The following is a 21,037-nucleotide window of genomic DNA, read 5'->3' as shown; positions in this document are numbered from 1 at the left end:
TAGGCCTTTGGTTTGCCAGGTTTTTATCTGGAGGTTTTTTCATCTTTTCTGTTTGGCTCTGGAGGCCTCTAGGCCTTGGAGCTCTGCTGGGCTGTCGATGGGATCTGTCAGGTCCCAGTGGGGTCAAGGCCACTGAGGAGACTGGAAGGTGAAACCTCCCTGGTTGTCGTGTTGGGCTCCGTGCTAACCTACTGATCGTGGCAGTGGCCGAATTGGCAGTGTGGGACCAGCCAGGCAGTGTGATTGGTGCTTGTGGTCCTCAGAGGCTCCGTGCTGCTGTGGGGCTTCCCATCTTGCCTTGGTGAAAGTCTACACTGGTGCACTTTCAAACATCCATCCCTAAATGCAGTTCAATTATTACTCCAAAGAATTTCACAATGCTGCCCTTTACTCCCATTATAACAGATTAATTTTACAGATAATCCAGAGTGGCAGATCTGCGGCCAGATTCAAGAGAGTTTGAATCTGTTCTGGAAAGCATTAGTGGAAGTGGGCAGTACCCCCTTGAGTAAATATTAAACTGAAAGGCAAATCATCCAAGATACAGCTTTGAATAGATGTGGAGGAGAAGGAAAAATTGGAGGGACAAAGCAGGACACTTTCAGTTTTACTGGGTGGTTTAATGACTCGCTAGAGACAGTACCTAGCATAATATATATGCTGCTCCCTGCAGTTGCAAGACATTGTCCTTGACCAAACTGCACTGTGGCTTTCATTATAACCACTGCAAAAAAAGTGCTTGCTGAAACAAAATGGATTGGACGGAGCCAATTCCAGCATTGTTCCTCTTTATCCTTATGGTTTCCTTTGTCTTGAAACTGGGCACTTTCTGGAACAAGAGCTCCCAAAATCTTCCACCAGGACCGAGGCCTTTACCTCTCATTGGGAATCTCCACATCATGGATCGCAAGAGGCCTCACAGAACCATGTTAAAGGTAAAGATTCCAGTTCTTCCCATGGCAAGGCTGAAGGGTACTGGGGCAGCCTAGGCAGATGAGCGGGGTAGAAAATTATTACTACTACTACATATTACATTACATTTTGTTCTTTTAGAGCCTATAAATCTTATCTCCCCTTTGTGTGCTATAGAACCTCCTCTTATCTTTCCCAATAAATAGTCATAGGAGCTAGTTGCAATTTATAACTGGTAATTTGAACAAGATGTCTGGTGTCGAATCACGTTTGACTCTGCCTCCATTTTCAAGGATGTAAAAGTGCCGGTGCAAACCTTGCCCAGCCCAACCTCCTTCTTGAGCCTATCTTTATAAACTAGGTTTGAGAGGTGCCATTAAAGGTATAATCACTTTTATCCTTACAACAGCCTATTTTGTTCTGGTTTCCTGGGCATTCCTAGCAAATATTTGTGCTGCCGCATCACAACTGAACTGGGTGAAAGGGCTGAGCTGCTGTATCATGAGTCGAGCAACTGTTGCTGCTACAGCTATTAGTAGCAAATGTCTTGAAGAGCATTGAGGCATAGACAATGCTCTTTTACTTCATCATTATGTTATTTGGATTCCGTTTTGCATGGTGATTTGCAAAGATACAAAAAGGGAATTCATTCCACAAAATTACTATTCTTAAGTCATATGTTTTCAGCTCGGTCCAAGGCACAATGACATGGAAGTAATTTCTACTGAGTTCAATAGTAGTTATTGAAAAAAGCTGAAAAAAATAGTAAAACTTTGCTACTAGATTCTGTGGAATGTATAAAAGAGTCTTTTCTCTTAGGTAAATGTGCAAGCTAATGCAGTCAGTTCTGTCAGAGATTATTTACATTAATATATTCTTTGGTAATACTCTGTTTCCCATTTTTTCTTCCATTGAATTCCAGTTGTCAAAGCAATATGGCCCCATCTTCAGCATCCAAATGGGACCCCGAAAAACTGTGGTGTTGGCAGGATATGAGACAGTAAAGGAGGCTCTGGTTAATCAGGCAGACGCATTTGCAGACAGGCCCATTGTTCCATTATTTCAAGGGCTTGCACAAGACTTTGGTGAGGTACTTCCCTTTTTATTGAAACTGGTAATGTGAATTGTGAATAATTGTCAGGCTTCAGGTAATTGGCTTCCTCCCCCCATGGCAGTAGATAAGCAGAACAAAGGAAACAGAGTCTTCTTACCAGTTAGAATTCTTCAATAATCATAGCAAGGGACAACAAATGCCTCCCGCTAGAATGGTGGTGCTCCCAATTAAGGCTTCCCCTCCCCCTGCCATCCCTATCCATCCACGTCACTCCTACATCTCATAACCTGAGCATGTAGTTGCTGTGCTTTCTGTTCGGAGACTTTCTGAGCCCTCCTAGATCGAGGGGAGGAGGATGTTATCCAACGACTGTGAATGTGTAAACCCTCTCTCTTCCAGTGTTTCTTCTCCTAGTCCATCCAGTATTTCCCAGCTTTTGCCTTCTCAGCTATGCCCCTCTGCAAACCACCGATCTAAATCTATACTGTCCTCCTGCTCCTGGGGAGATTCAGGGTGAGGGGGAAGAGTCAGCTCCCACCATGCCTCCTCATTGTAGTTCTCCTCAGCATGATACCTGCCAGTAATTGTCCCATGGAAAAGTAATGCCACACACCGGGTGGAAACTGACTAACCATTTTCTGGTCCAGCCTATACAGAGAGGAAACATGAAGGAGGCATAAGGTCTGCCCATGGATTACAAAGTATCAAGCTGAGTGCTTCTGGGACCCCTGACATATACAAACAATCCTCTATCCTCTCTATCTATATGTTCTCAGGTCATGCTCTGATGGCACATCTACCAGCTACTTTGTCAAAGCTCAGAAGTCTGAATCTGAATGGGAGAATAGCTGGGACACATTCTCAGTTCCGTGGAAGAAATGCAGAACATAATTTATTGATATTTTTATACAATGACCATACAGACATGAAACCTTTCTTCCCATCTCTTCAGGTATAGTTCTGGCTAATGGTGAGAACTGGAAAGTGATGCGGCGGTTTGCTGCAAGCACATTACGGGACTACGGAATGGGAAAGAGGTCCATTGAGGATAGAATTGTTGAGGAATGCAGTGTCCTGATAAAGAAATTTGAATCTTACGAAGGTGGGTTGTTTTCCTCTGATGCATAGCTACACTACAGACTCTCCTCCCCGAAGGGGAGGGGAGGGGTTGTGGTCGGGGCTCGAGCTCCGGCTAGCAGGGGGATGGGCCCCCTGCTGCCCACTCACCTGGCTGGCGCTCACGCCCCCTCGGTGGCCATCCAACCGGGGGCCACGGTGGGGGCGTGTTCAGCAGCATTTTGCTGCAGCGCCAGCCTTTCCCCGGAAGAAACGTGTGGATTTGCGGTCACAGCATTGTTCATTGGGCCCGCGTGCGGGCGGTGAGCTGCGGCCTGGCACCCAACCTTGGTCTGCCACGTGATGTTCGAGTTTCCTGGTTTTCGAGAAGAGGCATGCGTTGGGAGGAACTGATGCCTTTGCTGAGGGAGAAAATAGCCATGCTCGGCTCTCCCGACATCCTGGTGATTCATTTAGGGGAGAATGACCTGGGCAACAAAAGGAGTGTGGACTTGCTGTCAAGCATAAAAAGAGACTTGGATGCATTTGCAGCCCTGTGTCCCGGAACAACAGTGTGCTGGTCCTCCTTCTTGAAGAGAACTGTGTGGCGCGGTGCGCAAGACTGTATGGCCATTGAAAGAACCAGGAAACTCGTAAATCGGGCGGTAGCCCGTTGGGTGCGCTTTATGGATGGCCGAGTGATTTACCATGACCGTATCCGGATTAGCGACAAAGCTTTATACCGGGATGACGGTGTCCACCTATCCGATCTTGGGAATGACTTCTGGTTAGCTAGTGTCATTAAAAACATCTGGGATTGGTTGCAGCTTTGAGGGTATTGGCAGCGAGCCTTTAGCTCGGGTGGCGGTTAGGCATTGGAATAATGTGTTGCGCTGTGTGGAAGTGCTAGGTGTGGCCATCGCCTATGCCTTCAATTTTTAGGGGTATTCCGTTAAAGGAATCTGGGGGTCGTGTATTCCGTCCGATGCCTGCTTGGCGGGAGGCCTTGGCACGACCCTCGGTGACAGCAGGGGTGAGCCTATAGTCGGATTGGCATCGACAGGCTCCACCTACTGGTGAAGAACCCACTTGTTTTCGATCCAATGCCTAAGCCAATACCTTTTAAATGCTGTAACCAATAAAGTTGTGGCCTTTTCCTAGCCCATTAACCTTATATCACGTGTCCTTGTGTCTTCATTTCACTTCACCGGGGTCGGGTCCTCGAACCACAAAGACTCTCCTCCCCGAAGGGGAGGGGAGGGGTTGTGGTCGGGGCTCGAGCTCCGGCTAGCAGGGGGCGGGGCCCCCTGCTGCCCACTCACCTGGCTGGCGCTCACCCCCCCTCGGTGGCCATCCAACCGGGGGCCACGGTGGGGGCGTGTTCAGCAGCATTTTGCTGCAGCGCCAGCCTTTCCCCGGCCTCATTCTTCCTTCCTTCGCCCCTCGCGAGTCACCCACCCTCCACTCCCTTTAGTTAGGGCGCGGGTTTTTTTTTCCGGCCTTGCTATGGACCTTAGGTTGGTCGCCCTGGTTGGCTGGGGGGCCTGGTAGGAGTTTTTCCATTTGGCACTAGGCTGATTTGGTTTTTTCGCCTACCTCGTAGCAATCGTCACAACTTTTGTGGTATTGGTGGGTAGGTTAGGCATTGGAATAATGTGTTGCGCTGTGTGGAAGTGCTAGGTGTGGCCATCGCCTATGCCTTCAATTTTTAGGGGTATTCCGTTAAAGGAATCTGGGGGTCGTGTATTCCGTCCGATGCCTGCTTGGCGGGAGGCCTTGGCACGACCCTCGGTGACAGCAGGGGTGAGCCTATAGTCGGATTGGCATCGACAGGCTCCACCTACTGGTGAAGAACCCACTTGTTTTCGATCCAATGCCTAAGCCAATACCTTTTAAATGCTGTAACCAATAAAGTTGTGGCCTTTTCCTAGCCCATTAACCTTATATCACGTGTCCTTGTGTCTTCATTTCACTTCACCGGGGTCGGGTCCTCGAACCACAACATAGTATCGTGTTACATATTCCTAACTTCCAGAAGCACAGATCCCAGTGTGCCTCCAGGGGTGAAGTCAAACCACTGCATAAGCAGAGCACTTTAAAGGTGCTTAGAGTGTTGTGTTCCACAGGGCTCATCCACATATCCTCTTCTCCTGTTGCTTTCCCTTGGGAAAAACCACACTGTTGAGCAATTTGGGCTTTCTCCAGTTACCATTGGTTCTGATCTACTGCTAAAGAGTGATTTTCCCCTTGGAAAGGAATGGGGAAGGGGGAGAAATGCTTCAACCATACCTAGAAAGCGTGTGTGAAGTGGAAGAGTGGATGAGCCCATACTTATCGCTAACTCCAGAACTACAGTTCCCAGGGTTTCCTGTGGAGACGTAATCGGTCTGTTTCTTCTGTAGTGTGTAGATTATACTCCAATAGCTGCTGTGACTTCCAAGCCCCTTTAAGCATTTCTTAGCCCAGCTATGGCCACATCCAGCAGCACTTAGGATCAGTTTCTTTGATAAAGGAGGTCTACACATAGGTAAGCTGCCAATAGGGATTTAAGGCAACAAAGAGCAGACTTAAAAACAATGCCCTTTCCATACTTGGAATTTCAACAGAATATTTTTGTTTAACTGTCATATTCATGTATAGGAAACCCAACTGAGACCACCACAATTATGAATGCAGCTGTTGCCAATATAATAGTGTCCATACTACTAGGCAAGCGATTTGATTATGAACATCCCACATACATAAGACTTCTGAAGTTGACTAATGAAAATGCCCAACTTTTTGGAAGCTCTTCAGTCATGGTAATCTATTTTTTTCCAATTAAAACAAACAAACAGTTGATTGTAATAACAGTATATGCAAAGTGGGCAGGGAAACATGTTTATAGTATATTGTTCAGGTTTCACCACAAAACACAGAATATTGGTCTCTTGAGAAACTTGGTGATGATTCAAAATATTTAGAAAACTCACATGGCACAGTCACCCCGTAACTATAATAAAGTCTCTTTTGCACACACACTTTCTTGTCTCACTGACATCGGGACTCCAAGCACAAGGAAAAGTGATAGTTGGTTCCTTGATGGCTCAGAAGGGGCCTCCAAGGGCAGATCTCCCTCTCTGAAGGTGAACCTCCAGAGGAGAACTGCCATAGCCTACTATTCTGGGGTTGCACGTAAATTATGCTATGCTGAGTTACCCCACCCCCCATTCCAAATGCCATTCAAGAGCTTTGTGTTGTATTTGGGCAATCATGCTTTGAGAGACCCAGCTGAGAGAACTGTACTGAGCTTTCCTAATGTCTCTTTTCCTTTTTTCACATGTTTATCCTTTCAGCTGTATAACATGTTTCCTGCTCTTGGTTTTCTTTTGGGGGCTCCTAAAACTTTCAATCAAAACAGAGCTGAGCTGTTTGCCTTCATAAATGCCACCTTCATAAAACACCTCAGAGATCTGGATGAAAATGACCAGAGGAGCTTTGTTGACTCATTTCTTATCCAACAGCAAGAGGTAATGGAGTCTTTTAAGTTGGCCCAGAATAAGCGTTGCCATTTTCAATTCGTGTTTGCAAGTGAATGCATAAGGAGTAGTCAGGAAGTCTTATTGCAGAAGGGACCAACATGGCATACTTCCTCCCCTTTCCCAATAGTCAGCCATTGTTAATGTGTTACAGAAGTTGCCTCTGCAGGGGCAAAGGTTGCATGCTCAACAGCATTTCTGAAAAAAATCCCCTGATCAAGAAAACAGGCCAATGGGCGTATATGAATTTCCAGGGGTGGAATTATGTCAGACTGACCATCAGCTGCTGGAGCTTCTGCCAAGAGAGATAATTATGCAGTGATAAGAGGTAATGGTTGCCAGACTCCCTTTTGATACAAGGGGGATGGGAAAATGCCTTGTGTGCTGAGAAGAAGGCGTTTTTCACACTGGAGAAGATAGGAAGCTTTGTGGGTGGGGAGGCATCTTGGAGCAAGGAAAAAAACATTGGCCCATGCACTGACCAATCACCCTTAAATTATGGCTTCAGTTCTTTTAACCATTACTAAGATTGGAAATAGGGACGCAGGTGGCGCTGTGGGTAAAACCTCAGCGCCTAGGACTTGCCGATCGCATGGTCGACGGTTCGAATCCCCATGGCAGGGTGCGCTCCTGTCATTCGGTCCCAGCGCCTGCCAACCTAGCAGTTCGAAAGCACCCCCGGGTGCAAGTAGATAAATAGGGACCGCTTACCAGCAGGAAGGTAAACGGCGTTCCGTGTGCTGCTCTGGCTCGCCAGATGCAGCTTGTCATGCTGGCCACGTGACCCGGAAGTGTCTGCGGACAGCGCTGGCTCCCGGCCTCTAGAGTGAGATGAGCGCACAACCCTAGAGTCTGGCAAGACTGGCTCGTACGGGCAGGGGTACCTTTACCTTAAGAATGGAAATGAATATGAATTGGAGTTTCTGTTTACCAATTAATTAGCACCCAGAAAAGGAAACAGGTGGTTGGGTGACGACAGAGTTCTAAATAACAGGTTGGAAATTATTTTTAAAGGGTTGGAAAAGTTATAAGATATATAGGTCTGAATTTGCTTTTAATTTTCAATCTACACTGTCTGTAAGGTTAAGGTATAAGTGATAAAGAGCTTAGAATTATAATCCTCCCCCCTTCTTTTTGTTTTCTCTTTTAAAAAATTCTCCTCTTTTTTGGTTTCTAGCTTGTCCTGCTGCAAATACATGGCAGTCTGAGGCTGAGCCTCTCTTAGATAGGCAGGGTGGCCATTTGGGAGAGTAGGTGTTTGTACAATGGGGGAAAATGGTAGAAAGTAGAATTATTGGGTGCTAAGATCCAATTTTGGGGCAAATACTGTTTCATGAGAGAACTCTAGCAGAGATTTAAAAATCACAAAATATGCAGCAAAGTAATAGTGGAAATATAAGTTGTTGAAAAGCATATTTTAACATATGTATCAAATAAAGGTTCTAAACAGCTAAGAAGTTTTAATGTTATTTCACTCTTCTTTTGATCCTCTGCCTCACTTGTGAATCTGCTGGTTGTAATGTGAAACTGCATGGCTGCACCTTTGTGAGAGAAAAATGCTAGGAATGTATCCCTGATAAGCAAGGACTGTGTGGATCTTAGAAAAAGTGCTCAGTATGGTGAATATCCTGAAAAACACACCACTGTTGGTTGGTGCCGTACGGCAACTATTGAATGAACGATTGGAAGAACTCCTTCCTCTCTTCACTCCCCTCTGACTCCCAGCAGGACAGGCAGCTATTACAACCAGCAACTCTATTTGTGTTACAGGTGTTGAAAAGTGTGGCTGAAGGTAGTTGCTATCTCCAAAATATGGAGGGCACCACATTGTCTATCTCAGTTTAATGAAACAGTTCCAGATGAATATGTGGTATTTCTGAGTCATTTTTCCAGTTTAAACTATGAGTAAATACATTAAAGATCTTATGAGATGTTCAGCTGAGAACGATATATGTCAGCAAAAAACAACACTTTATGGTAACCCTGATTTCAGATCTCCACAAGTGTTCACCAGAAATGCTGCCTTCCATGTATGTAATCATATAATACTGTTGCAGGTTTATGGGGTCAGTCTGCATGATGCCTGAGTATGTTCCAAATTGTGGGGATCTTGTATCCAGTAAGGGTTAATTCTAATGGAATGGAATTTATTGTTGAATCAGTCAGACAAGTTTCTTTGTGAGATGAGGGCCATATACGTGTCATGTAAATACTACCACTAGTTCCTTTGTCTAAACCAGGCATAGGCAAAGTCTGGCCCTCCAGATGTTTGGGACTACAATTTCCATCATCCCTAGCTAACAGGACCAGTGGTCAGGGATGATGGGAATTGTAGTCCCAAACATCTGGAGGGCTGGACTTTGCCTATGCCTGGTCTAAACCAGGGGTTATCAACCTGGTCCCTACCACCCACTAGTGGGCGTTTCAGCATTCTAGGTGGACGGTAGGGGTTCTACAGCACAAGCTGAATCCTCCTTTCATTGAACACTGGTGGGCGGTAAGAAAATTTTACCATCAGGAAAGATGCATTAGTGGGCAGTAGTTATAAAAAGGTTGACTACCACTGGTCTAAACAAAGGCATTTGGCTGAGGAGTTAAGCACCACTATGAGTATCAAAGAAGAAGGAGCTGGATTGCCAAGCTTCCCCAACCTCCTCTCTTAGCTGGTAGATGGAGAGCAACAGCTGTGACTATGGAGAAGCAAGACATTTTGGGGTCTTGATGCTGAGCCCCTCCATCTTAGGCTCGGGTTGTATATATGTGTAAATAAACCCTATACCACCATCATCGCATAGTCTGGAAACCTGGAATCTCTCACTGCTCAGCAAGCAGCAATACTTTGATCATCAGGTCATGTCAGGTATTCATTTTTATCTCTGCATATGAAATTTACTCACTCAATTCGTTTTCACCCATTCATACTCTTTGCAACCCAGGAGGAGAAGAAGAACAAGAAGAATGGATACTTCCACAACGAAAACTTAAAAACTGTTGTGGCCAACTTAATAGCTGCTGGCATGGAGACCACTTCTACTACACTGCGCTGGGGACTGTTTCTAATGATGAAATATCCTGAAATTCAGAGTGAGTGCTTTTAATTGGGTTGGCTCCCATTATTCTGAGATATCTTAATCCCAGTTATATGTAACTATTAGAGAGAGAAAATGTTTATAATTTGCATATGTATGTGTGTGTGTGTGTATGTATAACAACTATTGTTCAGTCATAAGTTTAACATTTCAACCTGGACTGCCTTCTCCCTCTTTCTGTGGTACTTTACATTTCATTTCATATTCTTGCATACTCCAGATTATCTCAACATATTATTTTAGATATATATTCCTGTATATATCCCATATATACTTTGAGACTGCAGGTTTTTACATTAATCCTGCCAATGTCTTAATCTGTTTGCAGTTTGTTTGTGAATATTTAATAAACCATTTCCATTCCTTTCTTCTTCTCCTTTTTAAAAAAAGTTATCTTCTGGTTTTTTAAACATCTTAAACATCTTTTTTATATTATTATATATCATTTCCCAGTAAGCTTTAACCTTATTACAAGGCCACCACATATGAAAAACGGTACCTTCTTTCTCTTTACATTTCCAGCACATGTTCAATTTGGGTTTATACTTTTAGCCAATCTACTACGTGTTAAGTACCATCTATATAACACTTTCATATAATTTTCTCTTAAAGTATAACATTATGTAAATTTTATATCCATGTTCGATAAACTTTCCCATCCATGCATTTCTATATTATTACCAATAACTATTGTTCAGAGTATCATTGAAGATTTCACTTGTTCATCATTTGTCTCCCATTCCAATAATATCCTATACATTTTAGATATCGCTTTAACATTACAGTTTAACAGGTCTCTTTCTAAGTGTGATGTTTCATCCCCAACCCCCTGCTATATATCCTTTTAAGATACTTCATTCAAATGATGATATTGTAACCATGTTGTTAACATCTCTGATAAATCATTATTTTAATTTCAATTCTCCACCTCCACTTAAATTTGTATGTTGCCCAATTTTCCATCATGTTTCTTTTTCACCACTATGGGTTCTAAAGGTGAAAGCCATAGTGGTGTTTTGGTCTCCAACAGGTTTTTATACTGATCCCATACTCTATAATCCCCCCCCCCCCCGTTATATGGTTTGTATTTTTAAAATTAATTTTAATTGAATTTCTGTGTTATAATATTTAATATTATGATTGTATGGTTTGTAAAACCTTTATGCACTTTCACCTTTTCATACCACAAATAAATGTGCCAACCAAAAATGATATCATGACCTTCCAAATCTAAAATATGTGGATTCTTCAATAACAACCATTCCTTCAACCAGTACAGACAAGGTGCTTCATAATATTACCTCTTTTAATACAGTTTTCAACCCATTAGCTAATTTGTCTGCAAACAGTTTAGAATCTTTATTCAACAACAAAATAGGTTGATAGCTCTTAACCAGCTTTGGATCTCTATTTTGCTTATGAATCAAAGTTATGCATGCACTCTTCCAGGATTTGGGTAACTTTCCTGTATTCAAAGATGTATTCATAATATCTTTTAAACGTTGTATTAAGTAATCCTTTAATTTTTTATATTATATTGATGAAAGTCCATAAGGTCAGGGTGACTTCCCTAATTTACCGTTTAAAATTGCTTGCTGTAATTCCATCATTGTGACAGGTCCATTAACAAATGACATTTTATCTTTTGGTATCTTAGGTAGTCTGCTGTCTTCTAAATATCTACCCACTTCTTCTAAATTACCTCGTATTAGCTCAATATGGTTCTGTATAAAAACCTCACAAATTGATTTCTTATTTCTTTCAGATTTTGCACAACTCTACCTCCTACATTTATTCTATTAATGGAGGTTTTTTCTTTTTTCTTCTTTATCTGCCAAGTTAATAGTTTTCATGGCTTGTTCGCCTGTTGAAATTGTTTCTGTTTAAATATTTAATTTTCCACTCTATTTCTTGGTTTATTATAATTGAAAATTGCATTTGCAACATATTGATATCCTGTTTCACTATCTCTTTTCAAGGGGAATTTATTAATTCTTTCCCTTTCCCTTTTATTTCTTGTAAAATTTCTTGTTTTTTCTGCTCTCTAATATTTCTTTGCTATGCGCGTTGCTATGTAACCCCCCCACCACCACATTACTACTTTACTGGCATCCCATACCACCTTTTAATCTGTCTCTTGGTTCAAATTAATTTCAAAATAATCCTTTAATTTTTTTGCCCCCTTTTTCTAATATTACTTGATCATTTAATAAATTTTCATTTAGTCCCCATCTCATCGGGAAACTTGTCCCTGTTCTTAATTCCACTATTATAGAGTTGTAGTGTCATAATGTTCTTGATAGAATTTCTGCCCTCTTTACCTTAGTATACAAATCTTTAGAAGCCTCCTGTCCCAATCTAGGGAGGCTACACCATTCATATCGCCCATCAAAATAATCTTTTCATTCAAATTTTCAAATAATATTTCTTCTAGCCTCTTTTAAAAATCTGTTTTTTTCCTCATTAGGTGCATACACACCAATTAATAATACCTTTTCTCCATGTGATGGTATCTGGGTTATCAATATTCTTCCTTGTTGGTCTTTGAATAATTGTTTTGGGTCCAACCCTGGTTTTATACACATTACAACTCCTCTCCTTTTTGTTACATCAGAAGTTACAAAGTCCTTTCCCAACCTTTTATTTAAGTTTTATTTATCCAAGTTTAACTTCTTTACATGTTCAATTTTTGTTCCCTTTAGTCTTATTATTTAGCCTATTTACATTCCAAGTTAGAATTTTCAAAGCCATCTTGTTCCATATTTATTTCTCTTTCGCCTCCACCTCAGTTGAATCTTCTTCTTCCTGTCCAAATGCTCTTTCTCTAGCTAAGTTTCCACCATATTTTCTCCAAAATCTGTATGGCTCGGTAGGATCACGAAATATTTGGTTTTTACCATTATATGTAAAAGATACCACTTCAGGATATTCCCAGCAGTGATATTTTAATAATCATCCTGGATGAATTTCTCTCCATCAGTATATCAAGTTATTGGCTAAAATGTTTGTCCTGTTTAAAAAATACCCGTGTCACATTCTAGAGATTAAGTATGTGAGCCCAGGGAATTGGAGAACCAGTTTATTCCAGTTCTATGCTGGAGAGATTAGTATTTTGAGAGACAAAAGCCAAATCAAAGAGATAATCTTAGCAGAAAAATTAATGCTTTTCTTTTTTGCTTCCGCCAGTAAAGGTCCAAGAAGAAATTGCAAAGGTTGTTGGATCTTCTCAGCCAAGGATTGAACACCGAAGAAAAATGCCTTATACAGATGCCGTGGTCCATGAGATCCAGAGATTTGCTGATATTAACCCAACCAACCTGCCACATGCCACAGCTACAGATGTTACCCTTAATGGCTACTTCATTCCAAAGGTGATCCATTTCACTGAACTGCTGCCCACTAGTTACAATATATTTTAAGGCTTTCCTGGGAGTAAGCTCCTTGGACTTCAGTGTGGCTGACATCTGAGCAGACTTGCATAGGATTGCACTGTAAGCATGCAATCTACCCATCAGAAGCTGTCAGGCATCAGCTTCAACCCATCAAACAGATCTCAGTGGGAAGGAGAACAAGGTTGGAAAACAAACCTTTTCTGGTGGGAGATCATGGTTTATGCTTTAAAGTTTGTCAAACTAAAGACATTTCTCAGATGAACTCAAATCTCATTTCTCCTGCACTGAATATTTATTGTACCAGAGACATATGTTTATTTTTAAATAACTCTTGCTTTGCCTTTGCAGGGGACATACATCATAACATTGCTGTCCTCTGTGCTGCACGATGAATCTCAATGGGAGAAACCACATAAATTCTATCCTGAGCATTTTCTCAACTCTGAAGGAAAATTCATAAAGAGAGATGCTTTCATGCCTTTCTCTGCAGGTAACTTTTTTTTTTACTTTTGTGTATAGCTGCATAGTGTGTGCTTAGTCAATGGGATTTTTACATGCATGGAAAGTAGCCTATTGTGCAAAGGTAAAAATCACATTAGTTGCTGTGGCCATTTCTGCCACTAGATCTGGCCAGCATTGGTGTGCGGCCCCTGGAATGTTGCTCACCAGGGAATGTGGCCCTCAGGCTGAGAAAGGTTTCCCACCCCTGGTTTTCAGCATTGCAGGATGGCTGGTATTGGGAGTTCTTAATTCTTTTAAGATGGGCACCGTGAGCTGTTATTTTATTTCTGCATTTTAGTCTGGGATTTGGGATGTTATTAAGGAACTGCTAAACCCAGTATTCTCTGCTGCCTGTGTGTCCTTACAGGTCGGAGAGCATGTTTAGGTGAGACTCTTGCCAAAATGGAGCTCTTCCTCTTCTTCACAAGTCTGCTGCAGAGATTCACCTTCCAGCTACCTCCTGCAATGTCTGAAGAAGACCTGGATCTTACTCCTGCTGCTGGGGTTATAACACCTCCCATGCCCCACCAGCTCTGCGCTCTACCACGTTTCTAAGGTTCACAATTCCTGGCTTGCTTATCCTACCTGTGTGTGCAATGTGAGCCTTTCTTAAAACACCCCTGTTCAACAAGGGTATTTGGGTTGAGTAGCCTACTGGTGGAATTGGTCCATGCTTTGTCACAAACCTGAAGTGTTCCCCTTTACCTACCATACTGCCGAATCCCGTGAAACTAGTATTGGAGCATCTCTTACTTAAAACCTGGCCCTGAGTTCTTATGACACTTGAGGCATAGAGATCAACCAACAAAGCTAGTTTCATGTATTCCCATGTTAAGGTGTACCTTCAAATATCTTGAAGCATCATATTCCCAGGTAGAATGCAGAGAATTGTGACCAAGACGATAAAGGGTCTGGAAACCATGCCTTATGCTGAAATTGAGGAAGTTGGGTATACAGTGGTATCTCAAGTTAAGTAATTAATTTGTTCCGGAGGTCTGTACTTACCCTGAAACTGTTCTTAACCTGAAGCACCACTTTAGCTAATGGGGCCTCCAGCTGCCGCTGTGCCGCTGAAACACAATTTCTGTTCTCAACCTGAAGCACTATTTCTGGGTTAGCGGAGTCTGTAACCTGAAGCGTATGTAACCCGAGGTACCACTGTATTAGCTTCTGTGGCTCCAATGTAGTCAAGTCAAGTAACCTTTATTGGCATTACATAAGAACATTCAGAATACATTCAGAATATTTCAGTGCGATCTCGTCGCCACTCCAATGGCACAGTCACCCGCCAAAGGGCAGAAGAGGTGAGCAATCTGCCTCATCTCTGTGGGTTTCCAGCAAGGGCAGGATCCTGTAGCATACTTCAGTGACAAAAAATCAAATAGAGGAAGTTAGCTACTGTCTTGGTGAGCTCCTGGTCTCTCCCCTGTAATAAGAAGCGCATAACCTCCGTTTCTGGTTTCCATGTTGGAATACATAGATGGTCTAGAAACTGTTGGCGGAGATCATCATACATTTTACATTTAAGGGCCATGTGAGCTAGCGTTTCCACCAGGTGGGCATCGCATGGGCAGATCCTATCTCCTTCTGCCAAACCTGCAAACCTACCCCAAGGGAGGTTAGAAGGATTAGAATTGAACCTAGCCAGCGAAAAAGCCCTTCTTTCTTGCGCATTAAACGAAAATTGTAAATACCGTATTTTCCCCTCTATAACACGCAGATTTTTTCTCCTAAAAAGGAAGGGGAAATGTCCGTGCATGTTATTGAGCGAATGTGTGGTCCCTGGAGCCAAATGGCGCGAGTGGAGGCAAAAAAAAGCAGGCAAAAATCAAATCGCGCGTCTCGGAGAAGGGAAACCTGAAAAGAGGAAGCGGCTGCTTTCTTGCATTCTGCCTCAGGGTCTTACTGCCCACCCAACTCTGTTTCCTTGCTGTGTTTGCTCAAACGGAACAAAGAGCAGGGAAAGCCCCTCCCCTCCAGGCAAGCAGAGGGGAAAGCAGAGTGTCGTCTCTGTGCTCCGGTGCTGCTGAAAACATGCAGGAGGGAGGGAGGGAGGGAGGGAGGGAGGGAGGGAGCGCGAGCTGGCTGGCTTGGGTGGGTAGGTGAGGGAAAACTTTTGCCTTCCTTTCCTCCCTCCCGTTATACCCCTCTCCTGCATTCTTAGCCAGCTGCTTCTCTGCACACCCCTCTCGTGCTCCTTGTCCGTTCTGTGTTTTTCCTTCCCTCCCCACTTAAAATGTGGTTAAAAAGCATGGATCCACATGGATCCTCAGGATCTTTGCATTGGGTCACCCCAAATTCACCATCAGATCACATAGCATGTCCATGGCTACAGCCTGCCCCCCCAAAATCACGTACCCACTGTTGCCTGGGGCTGCAATGGTGCAAAAATGTGGTTACAAAACATGGATCCACAGGGATTCTCAGGATTTTTGCATTGGGTCACCCCAAATTCACCATCAGAGCACATAGCATGTCCATGGCTACAGCCTGCCCCCCAAAAAACACGCACCCACTGTTGCCTGGGGCTGCAATGGTGCAAAAATGTGGTTACAAAGCATGGATCCACAGGGATTCTCAGGAATTTTGCATTGGGTCACCCCAAATTCACCATCAGATCACATGTCTGTGGCCACAGCATGAAGCACAAAAATGATACATCCACTGTTTCATTCAGAATGTTTTTTCCCTTGTTTTCCTCCTCTAAAAACGATGTGCGTGTTATGGTCAGGTGCGTGTTATAGAGTGAAAAATACAGCAATTAAGATTAAATTCCCGCACCCAAGAGAGTTGAAAATAAAGAGGGGAGCATGTTTTTCCCCCAACTGAGATTAGTTCCTGGCGATCTATGTCCCACAGCCTAGTTTTTAACATGGTTTTGGCAACTGGGAAGGCCACAGCGTCCAGGAGATCCTCTGAAAGCCCGAGTTGCCGTATCTTTGTGCAAAACAGTTGTAGCCCTGCGGAAGGGAAGGAGTCAGACGGAACTTCACTGAGTAATGTATCTTTGTCTGAAAAACAGATGCTTAGCCAGCATAAAAGAAAACTCATCCAGGCAACTGTCTCTAGCTTATGTCGGCCTCACTCTAAACACATGGCTGCGTAAGGTACGCATCGTGGGACAGCGAAGATCTTAAATAGAAAGGCTGCCTGCACTCTTTCTGCTGACTGGGAAAACCCTGACATCCAGATTGGAATTCCATAGAGCTCTGGCTTTAGCATTAAAAGCCTTGAGGGCTGAAGGGAAATGTTGGTTACCTCTTGTTGCAAAGAAGCGCAATATGGCCCTCATGGACAGCTTGCTGGCGTTTACTGCCCCTGCGCAGTGTGAAGACCACTGGAGCCTGTGATGGAAAGTGATCCCCAAGTAGGTAAAGGTAAAGGTACCCCTGCCCGTACGGGCCAGTCTTGACAGACTCTGGGGTTGTGCGCCCATCTCACTTAAGAGGCCAGGGGCCAGCGCTGTCCGGAGACACTTCCGGGTCACATGGCCAGTGTGACATCGCTGCTCTGGCGAGCCAGAGCTGCACACGGAAACGCCGTTTACCTTCCCGCAGGTAAGCGGTCCCTATTTATCTACTTGCACCCGGAGGTGCTTTCGAACTGCTAGGTTGGCAGGCGCTGGGACCGAGCAGCGGGAGCGCACCCCGCCGCAGGGATTCGAACCGTCGACCTTTCGATCAGCAAGTCCTAGGCGCTGAGGCTTTAACCCACAGCGCCACCTGTGTCCCGATCCCCAAGTAGTTGAATTCAAATACCTGCTGGATGTGTTTGCCACCAAAACCCCCAAATATATCTCTTATGAGAATTCCTGAAAACCATTATTTTGCTTTTGTCAAAATTCATACTCATTTTCATACTAGACAGATAGTCATAATCATCATCAACCTTTTATTCGACCGTCAGTCAGAAAAAAAAATACACAGTTAAAACATCCAGGAAGATTTTAGAACTTAGCCAACACTAAAATGGGCTAAACAGATAGCCCCATAGACAGATAGTCAATACAGGCATTTAACAAATGCTTTAAGCCAATTCTAGTCCGTGAGAGCAGAAACATATCATCTGCATATAGAAAAATGGGAATTTTTGATGCATTGAGTTTTGGGCTGTGAGCATCCACCAGTTTTAGTAATGGGGCAAGGTCATTTAAGAATAGATTAAAAAGAGAGGGAGCAAGAACACAGCCCTGTTTCACACCTTGATTTATAGCAACAGGGTCTGACATATCGTCCCCTGGAGTTATTCTTATACGACAGGTATTATTTGAGTAAAGCTTTTTAATCAGGTAAAGTAACCTGGGGTCTAAGCCCAGTGTCTCCAGTTTGGACCATAACAGCCCCCTGTCGACTGAGTCAAAAGCAGCCTTAAGCTCTAAAAAGGCCACAAATAGTCCTTCCTTATGGTGCCACATGTACTTAGTGGCTAAATGGGATAACACTATACAGTTACGTAAAGTGGATTTCCTGGCCTAAAAACTGCCTTCTCTGGGCCTGTGATGATGTTCAGGTCAAGCCATGTAGTTAATTTGGATAATAGATGTTTTGCATACAATTTCCCAATATTTGACAATAGGCTTATTGGTCGATAGTTCGAAGGTAACTTTTTGCCCCACTTTTTAAAGATTGGAATAATTATGGAATTCTGCCATGAATTAGGCAGAATTCCAGTTTTATCCACCACAGTGAATAGTTCCGCTAGTATCGGAGCCCACTAGTCTGGCTTGGCTTTAACTAGTTCAGACGGATGGCTCCAATGTATTTGGATCCTGTAGAAGACAATATACAATTCTGTATATAACTGCCCCAGGAGACTGGACCATTGGCAGGCATAAAGACATACCCACCCACAGATTTATAGTTTTTTGCACCCCCAGCCCATTCAGTGTCCATGTAACCTACCAGTTCAGGATCACTGTAAGTTGGCAACTTTAATTTACAGTTCATTATACCATTTAGATGTCTGACAAATCTCTTGATAGCTGTCCAGTCATGTTCAGTAGGAACTTTCACTTTTCTGCTCAGAATAATCACTGCATTTGATATAACCAACCTGCATGTCATGGTCAGGTATAAAAGTATTGCTGACCTGTATTTGTTGTTGTCAGGCAATGACTTTGTTTCCTCCTGGTTCTTTAAAAAGTCTGTAGTAATAGATGGGTTTACCTTTGGCATCTCCATGCTGTCAGTTAGTTAAGTGACTTTCTGTTTCTGGCTTAGAATAAAACAGCCATCTTCTCTCTGTATCTGGACTAGCTACTGCTCTGAGAGGGAAGAGGGAGCTAATCCCTTTCACATTGGAGTCAGTGGAAGTCACTATGGTCTCACCAGGAAATAGAAAAAATGCCCGCTTTGAATCTCTCTTCTCTCTTAAGAAAATCTAGCCACACCCACTATAATACTTTGAATTTTGTCTTCACTGGGCCCCATAACCTTTGTAGGAATGGATTTAGGCACTACAAGAGGATGTACGGTTTAGTTATTGTCCTTCCTTGCTCACATTGTTGCATGTCATATGCTCTAATGTATACAAAGATATAGCCTAATGCCATCATGTTAAACAGTTTCAAGATGAAAATGAATAAAAACTATGCTAAAAAGAAAAATATGTGTGAGTGTTTCAATGGGAGAAAGTTCAGGAAATACTGGACACAATGCAGTCATACCTAATTAAAGTGGAATAATTTTATCTGCAAATGATTTCACAATGCTGCTCTCTACTCCCAGTGTAACAAACAAACTAAGTTTACAGGTAATCCTGAATGATGAGTTCTCCGCCTTCAAGAGCATTTGGATCTGTTCTGGAACATAGCTGTCAACTTGCAGATTTGAAAATAAGGGACAAGCAGCCTTGAAAATAAGGGATCAGCAGCCAAAATAAGGGATTTTAGTCAACCAGCAGCCAAACGAAGCTTCAAGCGGTGGTTCCCACAGCACAGCAACCTGGCCAAGGGGATGCAGCAAGAAAAACCAACGTCACCTCTCCGCTGGGAAGCGCTGAGCAAAGGCGAGTCCCCAGGCAACGCGGCCGATTTGATCGGCACAAAGCATGCAAGCTACACCCCCCAGTCGTTCTTAGACTCCTTATTGGGTGAGCAATGCAGCCAAGCAACACAGTTGGAGCCTCCCTCCTCCCTGGCCGGCATGGAGGGAGGGAGAGGAGCTACTCCCTTTGAAACCCGGGAAATTTAAGGGACATCATCAATAAGGGACAACTGCTGGACACAGCGCTGGAATAAGGGACTTTCCCACCAAATAAGGGATGGTTGACAGCTATGTTCTGGAAAGCATTAGTTTCTGCAAGTAAGCACCACCCACTTGAGTATACATTAAACTGAAATGCAAATCATCCAATGGACAGCACTGAATAGTTGTGAAGAAAAAAAAATCAGAGGGATGGTTAATGATTCCCTAGAAACATTATGTATGGCTGCTCATTGCAGTTGGTAGACACTGTTGTTGACCAAACTGCACTGCAGTTTTGTTGTTTTTGAAGAAGTCTTTTAGACAATGTTAGCCTTTTGGTTGCCAGGTTTTTATATGGAGGTCTTTGGTATTTTTCTGTTTGGCTCTGGAGGCCCCCAGGCCTTGGAGCTCTGTTCAGGGGCTGAGCAAGGGGGTGCAGTGGGGGTGGGTCACACCGGGTGACATCCTGAGGGAGGGTGACACTCTGCATGTGTATCCCTGCCCGCGACTCCTAAGCCTACGCCTGTCGGGGCCACTGGCAAAGTGGAAAAACTCCTCCCTCCCCTGGCTCACTGTAGGCTTGGGAGTCATGGGCAGGTTGCCCCGTCATCAAGGAAAAAGCCTTGCTCCACAGATCGCCTGCTTGCCCGCTTGGTGCTTCGCTTCCTTCCTGCTTGGGGTGCGAAGGGCGGGCCAGGGAGGGGCATCGGTGGGCCATGAGAAGCGCTCCCCCCATCCACCCACCAGCTGGTGGCTGGCCTCCCTCCTTCCCTCGCCCCTTCCCCTTCCACGGAGCAAGAACCAGCCCCTCGCACCTGCAAAACAGGCTCTCTCTAACATTCCAGAGAAACCAAAAAGAAAAGTCACTGTTTTGAGCTAGTCTCTTTTATGGATACAACGAATAGTTTTAGCTACAACCATTGGGGATTGCGCCAGCAGGGTAGAAAAACGCCTTTGCAATGCTTTGTTCTGATGCGTGGCCTCGCCGTTAATGAAATAATGCGCTTCCCTCCCAGCCATGGTGGCGGTGCTGGGACCAGCCAGGCAGCGCCATTGGTGCTTGTGGTCCTCAGGAGCTCCATGCTGCTGTGGTGCTTGCCATCTTGCCTCTCCAGAAGTCCATACTGGTGCACTTTCAGAAATCCATCCCTGAATGCAGTTCAACGATTACAAATAATTTCACATTGCTACCCTTTACTCCCATTATAACAGATTAATTTTACACATAATCTGGGTGACAGGTCTGCAGCCAGGTTCAATAGAGTTTAATAATGGTTTAATGATTAGCTCGAGACAGTACCTAGCATAATATATATGCTGCTCAATGCAG

At 43.8% G+C, this 21,037-nt stretch overlaps 1 protein-coding gene across 1 annotated transcript; it reads left to right on the top strand.

Moving 5' to 3' along the window:
* Positions 1-617: 617 nt before the first annotated feature.
* Positions 618-14,302, top strand: LOC309367074 (cytochrome P450 2K1-like). Its single transcript, XM_081906361.1, has 9 exons — positions 618-935; positions 1,835-1,997; positions 2,919-3,068; positions 5,663-5,823; positions 6,358-6,531; positions 9,477-9,624; positions 12,816-13,000; positions 13,370-13,511; positions 13,890-14,302. Exons 1-9 carry the CDS (start codon positions 753-755, stop codon positions 14,075-14,077), a joined length of 1,494 nt encoding a protein of 497 aa, XP_081762487.1. The 5' UTR covers positions 618-752; the 3' UTR covers positions 14,078-14,302.
* Positions 14,303-21,037: the final 6,735 nt, after the last annotated feature.

Source organism: Podarcis melisellensis (genome assembly GCF_964234715.1).
Source record: "Podarcis melisellensis genome assembly, chromosome: 3".
Classification (NCBI taxonomy): Eukaryota; Metazoa; Chordata; class Lepidosauria; order Squamata; family Lacertidae; genus Podarcis; species Podarcis melisellensis.
The sequence above is the reverse complement of the archived record's forward strand: the minus strand, read 5'-3'. Positions and strand labels throughout refer to the sequence as shown.

Excerpts from the sequence above, each read along its gene's own strand:
- LOC309367074 (XM_081906361.1), top strand. The coding sequence starts at position 753 with ATGGATTGGACGGAGCCAATTCCAGCATTGTTCCTCTTTATCCTTATG. Across the intron at positions 6,532-9,476 it reads TTCTTATCCAACAGCAAGAG|GAGGAGAAGAAGAACAAGAA; the intron begins GTAATGGAGTCT and ends TTTGCAACCCAG. Across the intron at positions 13,001-13,369 it reads ATGGCTACTTCATTCCAAAG|GGGACATACATCATAACATT; the intron begins GTGATCCATTTC and ends TTGCCTTTGCAG.